Raw genomic sequence first — 9,439 nt, 5'->3', positions numbered from 1 at the left:
ATGGTTTTCAGCCTTGCAGGGCTATAATACAAATAAAAGGGTTCTTATAGGAAAATCCCTAAAATCATGATTATAACCACTTATATGATTCAATTATGATGGAACATGGTATAATAAACTACAGAAAACATGTATGCATTTTACATGCATTAGTAATCAACGACAGTAGTCTGCATCATCCAACGTGGAGGTTAAGCAGGAGGTCAACGATGGCGGCCCAAAGATGGTGGCGTACCTGCGCCAACAAAGGCTCATATCCAGCACCGACGATCCCAACGACACGCCGAACTACAACGTGGTTTGGATGGAGTCGCTGAACGACCACCACTCCTAGGAGGGGAACATTGAGGACGATATACCGGCGCCGATCTGTGACTCCGGCAGTCCCCTCGCCGACCTCACGAATGACGACGATGGTGCAGGACCCAACAACAGTGAGGAAGAGCACGTCGACGAACTCGACGACCCGCGCAGGAAGAAGAACATCAGCGACAATGACTCCCTGTTTGAAGATGTTTGAAGATGTGACTAGGAACAGACGCATCCGAAGAGTGGCACCAAGTGGCGGCGTCCCTCAAAGAATCGCTCCGACGCTTCTACCAAACGTCGTTTGGGTCCTCTGACTGGAGATGCTCTAAGTGGTCAAACTGCAAAAATAAATCCATGCTACTGCATTTTAGCAACTCCGAATAATGAAATACCGATAGCATGCGAAGAAAAAACAATTGTGATTATTTATGAATGTTGAACAATGTGATAAAATACCGATATATGCAAGAACACTCCAATCTTCCGCTAGCATATGCATCACTGGAGCAAGCGCGCCATGGCCAAAAAACATTACAGCCTTACAAAACGTGCATCTAAATTTGGCAAACTGGACAGCAAGGGTGGTCTGTCTCCCAGGGACGTGCCGGCAGGCCATTCGTTTTTGCCACCGCCAGGCAAGAACCGTGCACCATGACCAACAAGGACGACGGCGAGGCGGCCGTCCTCACCGAGGGTCATGACAATGGAGTCCGGGAGGCGGCGTCGACCAGGGAAGACGAGGAGGAAGGCCGCAGCGACCGGGAGCATGGGGAGTCATTCTTCCATTGCCTCGACCGCGTTGAGCCGTCCGGCGCTGTGCGCGCGAAGGACATCGACTCCGACATTTTCCTCTCCGACGACGGCGAGGAGGATGGCCTCGGCGACGACGTCCGTGTCTCCTTCGCCACCGCTGTCGGTGACGGGCTCCAGGAGGAGCAGGCGGAGCTGGACGAGGAGGAGCTCGAGGAGGAGGAGGACGACGTGTCGAGGTACGACTACGATATGTGGATGGCGGAGGACGACCCGGTGCCCATCAAGGAGCGCCGCCGCCGGCTGCTCCAGGGGATGGGTCTGAACAGCAGCAGAGACCTCCTCCGCAGCCGCAACGCCAGGACGATGATGAGGAACAATGTTCCCTCCGACATCCCGCGCGGCGCGTCCAGGCGGCAACCGCATCCGCCGGGCACCGCACCGTCTGTGCCGGCCGTCAAGCGGCAGCACGGCGTCCTCCTGAAACGGTGCCGGTCCGACAACCGCCTCGCCGCTGGCGCATTCAGAAAGCCGCCGCCGCTTCGCCGCGTGTACTCGGTGCCGCACTCTCTGCAGGGCTCGACCGTGCACAGGGCTCTCCACCCGGCCGCTCGCTGCCAGTCGCTGCCAGCGGCGTCCAAGGACGAAACAGGAGGAGGAGAAAACAGAATAGGTAACGGCGACGACATTGCCCACAGCCTGAGGGTCAACAACCTGGACGGAGGCAAGGAGATGGTCGTGAGCGGCGGCGGCCAGTCGGCTGACGGCGAGGTCAACGGCGCCCGCACCGGAGCGCGGCTGAGCGTAGGCGATCTGGAGCAGTACGTCGGCTGCCCTCCTCTGGTGAAGCAGCTGATCCGGCGCAGCCAGAGCCAGCCGGTGCCGGCGAACAAGGACGGCGGGAAGCCGCCGACGAAGATGAAGGCACGGTGGCTGAAGAACATCAAGCTCGTCGCGACGGCCGCCGGGCTCCTCCACGAGAAGGACAGGGACAGGCCGTCGGTGCTGCCGTCCGCGGTGACCATGTCCAAGTCCAAGTCGGCTCCGGCGTCGGCGTCGGCGGCGGACAGAGGCGCCGCTACACCGCCCCCGGTGCCGTCGTCGTCGTCCACCTCCGAGCGGCTCAAGGTGCATCACTCCGGCAAGTCGAGCAAGGACCTGACGGGTCTGTACATGCGGCAGGAGGTGCGCGCGCACGAGGGGTCGATATGGAGCATCAAGTTCAGCACCGACGGCCGGTTCCTCGCCACCGGAGGCGAGGACCGCGTGGTGCGCGTCTGGCAGGTCATTGACGCCGACGCCTCCACCTCGTCGCCTGAGCTGTCCGCAGCCATGCTTCTTCCGCCGCTGGCACCCACCGACGGCGGGTCGCTGGCGTCGGCGCCGGGGCTGGCAGCGCAGCTGTCGAGGAAGGTCCGGCGCGGGAAGAGCGGCAAGCACGTCCTCCCGGAGCACGTGGTGGTGCCGGATACCGTGTTCGCGCTGGCGGAGAAGCCGGAGTGCGTGTTCGAGGGGCACGTGGACGATGTGCTGGACCTGTCGTGGTCGAGGCAGTCACCGAGGTTGTTGTCGTCGTCCATGGACAAGACGGTGCGGCTGTGGGACGTGGAGGGGAAGTCGTGCCTCAAGGTGTTCGCGCACAGCGACTACGTGACGTGCATCCAGTTCAACCCCGCCGACGACGGCTACTTCATCAGCGGCTCGCTGGACTGCAAGGTGCGCATCTGGAGCGTCGCCGACCGGCAGGTCGTCGACTGGAGCGACCTCACCGACATGGTCACCGCCGCATGCTACACCCCCGACGGCCAGGTTCGTTCATTATTATATTTTGCATCAATGCGTTGATCATTTGATCCTGCGCAATTTAAATTTCATGTCATCGATGCGGCATTGTTCGAATTTAGGCTGCCATCGTTGGATCACACAAGGGGTGCTGCCGGTTCTACAAGACAAGAGGTATCATCAGTTACACGAAATTTGCGATAATCAATTACACAAGTAGTAGCACCAATGATCATTCCTATGTGTTCGTGTCAGATTGCAAGCTGAACCAGGAGGCCCAGATCGACATGAGCATATCCAAGAAGCGCAAGTCGCAGGCCAAGAAGATCACCGGATTCCAGGTAGCTGCTTTGTTCTCGAATTAAGCCAGCAATGGCCGCACCACCGTAAACCGATCGATCGATGTTGATGCCTGATGATGCGAATGCAGTTTGCGCCGGGGAACCCGTCGGAGATCCTGGTGACGTCGGCGGACTCGCAGATCCGGGTGTTCAACGGCATCACGGTGCTCCAGAAGTTCAAAGGTACGCCACCGGCGGCACAAGCCTCGCATCACCTTTACCATCGGCATACACACCGCTCCATTGCACGAATCCCGCAACGAAACAGGGCACCTGTGTTCCTTGCTGCCAGGGTTCAAGAACACCAGCAGCCAGCTCTCGGCCACCTACTCCGGCGACGGCCGCTACGTGGTGTGCGCCAGCGAGGACTCGCACGTCTACGTCTGGAGGCGCGCGGGCGGCGGCATCGACGGCGGGGCTCGAGGAGGGGGCATCGGCGTCAAGGCCAAGACGTGGCTCACCAGCCGCTCCTACGAGTACTTCTTCTGCAGGGACGTGTCCGCCGCCGTGCCATGGCCCGGGTCGCCCTCCACCTCTGCGACGACGGCGTCGGCATCGGGGCGCGCTCCGGACGAGCGCCTGTCGTCCAGCGTCCACGGCGGCAGCAGAAGGTCGGACGACGACGCGCCGGGAGGCGGGGTGCCGCTGCCGCTGCGTCCCAAGTCCGGGCCGATGACGTACATGGGCGGGCAGTCGGAGACGCTGCGCAGGGGCGCGTCGTCGAAGGAGTGCGGCGGGAACGCTTGGGGAATGGTGGTGGTGACGGCGAGCCTGGGCGGCGAGATCAGGGTGTACCAGAACTTCGGGATGCCGCTGGGGATCAGAGGGCAGAGCAATCGCTTCCACTAGATAGCTCGCACTTTTGCACGATCATGGATCTTGAATTTGGGTTTCAAAGAGGAGGGAGATCGATGGATCATTGGATCTTGAGAGTTTTGCAGCAGGGGATCAAAAGGAAGGGGAAAATAACTAGTTCGACACAATGACATGAAACCCGCTGTTCATAATCGATCGCTCTACGCGAATGTAAATTGCCTGTACATTTTAATGTAGTGTTCCATGGGATGGGCCTCTTGGCTTTCCTTGTGTGTTTGTACTTTGTAGTGCTGACAAGTTTGAAGTCTAGGGAGGGAGAGGATGAATGTACAATATAGTGCGAAAAACCAACAATATTACTCATGCTGATGCTTCAGTAGTTTAAAAATGTAAAGACAGGTACTTTTTTGGAAAGTGGAAAAATGTCTGAATAGAAACATGTATTCATGTCGCACTAGATTTTTCAGTGCACGATGGGTACTAAGAGCATGTCTAACAGACCACCTAAAAGTCCCAACCCCGTAAAATAACCGCCGATATACGGGATAGAGCTCTACCCGGCCGTCTAGCAGACCCCGTAAATTAGCCCCCTGTATCGATTTTTTTCAGTTTTGGCTATGGGGCGGCTCTTCGCCCCCCTATTTGTGCGGGGTGGGAAGGGGAATCGGGGGCCAAACCACCATTCTCCCCTCCACTGCGCGCGAAGGGTTTCAGCGAAACCCAACCGCCACCGCCGCCCGATCTCCTCCGCCCCGCACTTCCTGGCAACGACGCGACCGGATCTCGCTGCCATGGATCCCCTGCAAGGCCCGCCGACCGCCGGCGGTGCACCACCTTCGCCCGCGGTGGTTGATGTCCCCGTCGGAGGTCCGCCAAACGCCGGCGACGTGTCGGCCATGATCTCCGCCACCATCCCGTTGAAGAGGAAGAGGATCCCGAAGCAGTTCTTCGAAGCCCCTGCGACGACCGCAACTCCGCCAGTTGTGACTGCTGGAGCTACCAAGAAGGGGGCAGGATGAAGACGAAGGTGGCCGGGCCGAGGGGTGCCCCGCCGAGCAAGGTGAAGACAAAGGCAGTCAGCCCAGTGCCGGTCCTGTGATTCCGAGGGCCTGGGGCGAAACTAAAATTTAGGGCCCTTAATTTTACCTTTTTAAATATGCGTGTGTAAAATGTTGCCAATAGAAACTTAAAGTGTACCTCGTAGCAATATTCATATAACAAAAGTATTGCATACATCTTACCTAAAATTTTCTTGTTATATTCTTGGATGCAAAGTCGATGATGACGATGGAATAAATATCAACGTCGTCATCTTCTTGATGCATAGAGTCGCCAAATCATTTAACCTCTTTTTGGACATTGTAAATCTTCAAAAAAGACTATCTAGGAAACATAACCAGGCTGAAAGAAAAACGAGATCTAACTAAAATTAGGGTGTAGAGTCAATGAATACCCACTGGCTGTAGTAGAGAAATAGAGAAAACAGAACATCAGCCAACAGGAATTTAAATAGAGAAATAGAGAAAACATATCCGCTGTTCTCCTAGTTTCCTGCCGGAGGCTGCCTTGGCCGATTTGGCTGGTGAAGGGAATCGGCTGCGATGGCGTGCGGCGAGTAGCGCGAGAGTCAAGAGACGAGAGACGAGCCGTTTCTGATCGGGAGTAATCGCGAACAGGATCGTGGAGCGCTGGGCCCATGCTCGATCTATCCTCTCCTTGACCGTGGCCATCAGCTGGGCCGCCTGGGTAGTTTTTTCTGTGTGGTAATCAAGGATACTAGGCCTTCTATACAATACATGACCAATACTTGGAGGGCCCCTAAATTTGTTGGGCCCAGGGCGGTCGCCCCTCCCACCCCCCCTAGGGCCGGACTGCATCGGCCTCGCGCCTCCACCGCCCTCCAAGGCCACGCTCCCTCCTCCTTCCGTTCTGTCCGCGGCGACGCCCGCGCCACCGCCATCCTCCATGGACTTAGACAAGGTGTTCGATGTTGAGTCCACAACATCGTACATGGACATGCTCAACGATTCCTCGGTGGACTTGGACGCTGTCATCGATGCGTTCGATGAGGTTGATCCAGCCGCGCCGCCGAAGCCACGCACCTCGAACTACACCAAGATTGAACACATGACCTTGATTCGTGCTTGGGGTAGGGTGGGGATGGATGCGTGCACCGGAGTGGACCAAGCTGGCAAGCGATATTGGCAGCGCATCGAGGATCTCTACCACCAGTTGAAGCCTCGCACCAAGAGTATGGCCGACAGATCCTACCGCTCCCTTGAAGGCCGGTGGAACACCATCAAACCATCTTGTTCTCGTTGGAGTGCTTCCATGGACCAAGTGGCCGACAACCCCCCTAGTGGATGCGTGACGGAGGACTATGTAAGTTTTCCAAGTTTGTTGCTGTCCATACTATGTGTTGATGATGTGCAAACATCACATTAGTATTGTTGTTGTGCGGCCCAAGTATGCTCAACTGAGGTACAAAGACATGGCCGGCTCCAAGCACAAGGAATTTCAGTTCCAACATTGCTTTTCCTTGCTTCAACATCTTCCTAAGTGGAAGTTGAGGGACAGTGAGCCAAAGTGCAAGAAGGAAGCAATACTCATCATGGATGATAAAACGGACGACATGAGTGCGAGAAACAAAGGCAAGCCCGAGGGCTCCAAGAAAGCCAAGGAGAGGATGAATGTAGAAGGCGAAGCAACTAGCTTCAAGGAGAAGTTGGATCAACTCGTGAAGTCCAAGGAGGCATTGACGATGAAGACATTGGAGACCAAGCTCCTCATCACCGAGAAGAAGAAGGAGGTGAAGCTTGCCATGGTGGAAGCAAGACGGGAAGATGCCAAGGTGAAGGCCGAACTGGAATCGAGGATGATCGCACTCAAAGAAGCCAAGGCATGAAGGAGCTCTTGGCCGAGGAGAGGGAGATCATGATGATGCGCATCGAGGACATGGACGAGGATCAGCTGGCATGGTGGAAGGAGACCAAGATGGACATCATGGCGAGGAAGATGCTCGCGCGTCAAGCTCGTGCTACAAGTGTTGTTGGTGCGTCGACTCCTCGAGGTGAGTCTCCGGCGAGTGGTGGAGGCGCTGGCGATAGACTCGTTGATGGTTGATCACATTGATGCTGTTGGTGATGGTTTGAACATTGGCTATGATCGCGTTGATCACATTGTGATGTAAAAACTATGAATTATGCATCACATGTTTTGGATGTGCTATGTTTGATCAGAAATAGTTGTCTGGAATTGTTGTCTAAGAGCATCTCCAGCCGCGTCCCCCAAACCGTCCCCCAAACCGCGCCGGATTGAGCGTTTGGGGGACGTGTTTTGCTCGTGCCGCGTTTGGGGGACGTCGCTCCCCAGCCGCGTCCCCCAAACGCCGCCCCCAAATGAATATTTGTGCAGGAAAATAAAGGTTTTCATTCAATTTTGATTATATATTACAAAGTTTGAATGAAAACGGCTAGATTTCATCTAAACCTAGGCTACGACCGCCCGGCGGCGCGTTCGACGGCCCCGCCCCGTCGTCGCCTCCCCCTACGCCGCAGCTCCTCCTGCGCGCGCCTCCTCTCCTTGCGTTCGGCGGTGGCCGGACGGTGCCGCTCCCGCCGATAGTCCTCCTCCGCCCTCCCTCGCTGGGCCGGCGGGAGGGAGAGCTCGACGGCGCGACGAATGCTGCGCCTCTTCGCGGGCACGGGCGTCGTCCCGGAGCTTCTTCTCCGACTCGAAGGACTCGACGAGGGCGCGTTGCCGATCGGCCGTCTCGTCCGGGTGCGGGGCGTCGTCGTCGGACCGGTCCGAACTCGTCGTCGTCGTCCTCCACCTCGGTCTCCTCCGCCTCGGCCTCCTCCTCCATTGGCGCCTCCTCCTCCACATCCGTTGGCGCCTCCATCATCGCCGCCGCATACGCGTCGGCCGCCGCCAGCTGCTCCGCCCGCCTCCCCCATAGCGCCGTAGCGCCGACTCCCGCTGTCGACGGCTCCTCCGCCGTCGCTCTGCTGCTGGAGCTCGATCGACTCACGCCGCCGGCGCTCGATCGAGTCACGCCGTTCGCGGAGACAGCGCCTGCCGCTCATCGCGGCCGGCGCCGGCGCTCGTCGGCCCATCGCTGCTCCATCTCCTCCCGGTACCGGCGCCGTCGCGCCTCTTGTCCCGTCGAGGCGTCGAACGCCGCAACGGTGTCGCACTCGCTGCTCCCGCCACGCTGCCGCCGCCGCGGCCTCCTCGCGCGCGGAGGCGAGGGGCGGAGAACGCCGCTAGATCCGCCGCCTGCTGCGCCTCACGCCGCTGGCGGGCCTCCTCCTCGAGTGCCTCCTCGAGTGCCGCACGCCGCCGCCGGCTCGTCAATGGAGGAGACGGCGGTGGAGGGAAGTGGCCATCGCCGGGCGGTTCGCCATTGCCACCGGTGATGGAGGAGACGGTCGTGGAGCGACGAGGGCTGTGTTTGTTACCGGCGGGGTGTGGTGGCTACCATTGATGAGCCGGGAGACCTTTTATAGACGCCGGCGTCGGGAAGAAAGCGCGGAACGAGACGAGAAGAGGCGGGAAGATCGCGCGGGAACGGGCGGTGGCGTGCGAACGCCGGCGACGCGTGGAGGCCGCGCAGCACCGACGAGACGTCTCGCCTGCCCCTCCGTCGCCATTAAGGCAAAGATGCCGCCGTGTGTCCCTGCGCGCGAATAACTTCCGTCGCGAGGTAGGCGACGGTTAGGTTAAAATTAACTGTGCCGCTGACGCGTCGGCCCCGCCACTCCCCGCCTCGCTTTTCGTTGTGTCCGGCGTCCCCGGAGCGTCCCCTGTGGGACGGGGACGGGCTCGGGGCGCCGGACACCGTATCGGGCCGCGCCGGACAAAAAAGGGCTTTGGGGGACGCGGCTGGAACGTTTTTTTTGTCCGGCGCGCCCCAAATCGCTTTGGGGGACGGTTTGGGGGACGCGACTGGAGATGCTCTAAAACCCTGTTTTGAGGGGTTGGAAACTCGTCCGAGCTAGCAGACCCCGTATCCCCACCCCGTAAAACAGAAAGGGATACGGGGTCTGCTAGCTCGGACGAGTTTTCGGCCGGTGGAAAGTGAATACAGGACCCTCTACTCGTGTTTTACGAGACAGAAAAATAGGGAGTCTGTTACACATGCTCTAATATGAAGAGACGGGCAAAACTGGTTGTTAACACTTGGGTCCGTTTAGTTTTGTTACTCTCTTCGAGTCATATTACTTGTTGCTTCGTAAATATGCATGCATCTAGATAGATTTTAGTATGTCTCAGCGACAAGTAGTACGAGTTAGATGGAATAATAATATTTTTTTCTTTGATGATGGACACTTTGCTACTGCCAATTTTTGTGGATCTTGAGATTGATTTTTTGTTGTGGTTGTGTTGTTGGTAAAACTGTTAGCTGTAGCCAGTCACCATGGTCCATGGGTTGGCTAATC

The 9,439-nt window shown here is 57.8% G+C and overlaps 1 protein-coding gene across 1 annotated transcript; it reads left to right on the top strand.

The window, feature by feature from the left end:
• Positions 1-960: 960 nt before the first annotated feature.
• LOC124652543 (WD repeat-containing protein 44-like) lies at positions 961-4,031 on the top strand. Its single transcript, XM_047191573.1, has 5 exons — positions 961-2,868; positions 2,964-3,015; positions 3,097-3,182; positions 3,272-3,365; positions 3,475-4,031. Exons 1-5 carry the CDS (start codon positions 961-963, stop codon positions 4,029-4,031), a joined length of 2,697 nt encoding a protein of 898 aa, XP_047047529.1.
• Positions 4,032-9,439: the final 5,408 nt, after the last annotated feature.

This window comes from Lolium rigidum, chromosome 5, assembly GCF_022539505.1.
Source record: "Lolium rigidum isolate FL_2022 chromosome 5, APGP_CSIRO_Lrig_0.1, whole genome shotgun sequence".
Lineage (NCBI taxonomy): Eukaryota > Viridiplantae > Streptophyta > Magnoliopsida > Poales > Poaceae > Lolium > Lolium rigidum.
This window is presented reverse-complemented; position numbering and strand designations above follow the sequence as displayed.

What these genes read in the sequence shown, in the direction of transcription:
- LOC124652543 (XM_047191573.1), top strand. Translation starts at nt 961, where the DNA reads ATGACCAACAAGGACGACGGCGAGGCGGCCGTCCTCACCGAGGGTCAT. An exon ending in AGAAGATCACCGGATTCCAG is followed by an intron (nt 3,183 to 3,271) that starts GTAGCTGCTTTG and finishes ATGCGAATGCAG; the next exon opens with TTTGCGCCGGGGAACCCGTC. An exon ending in GGTGCTCCAGAAGTTCAAAG is followed by an intron (nt 3,366 to 3,474) that starts GTACGCCACCGG and finishes CCTTGCTGCCAG; the next exon opens with GGTTCAAGAACACCAGCAGC.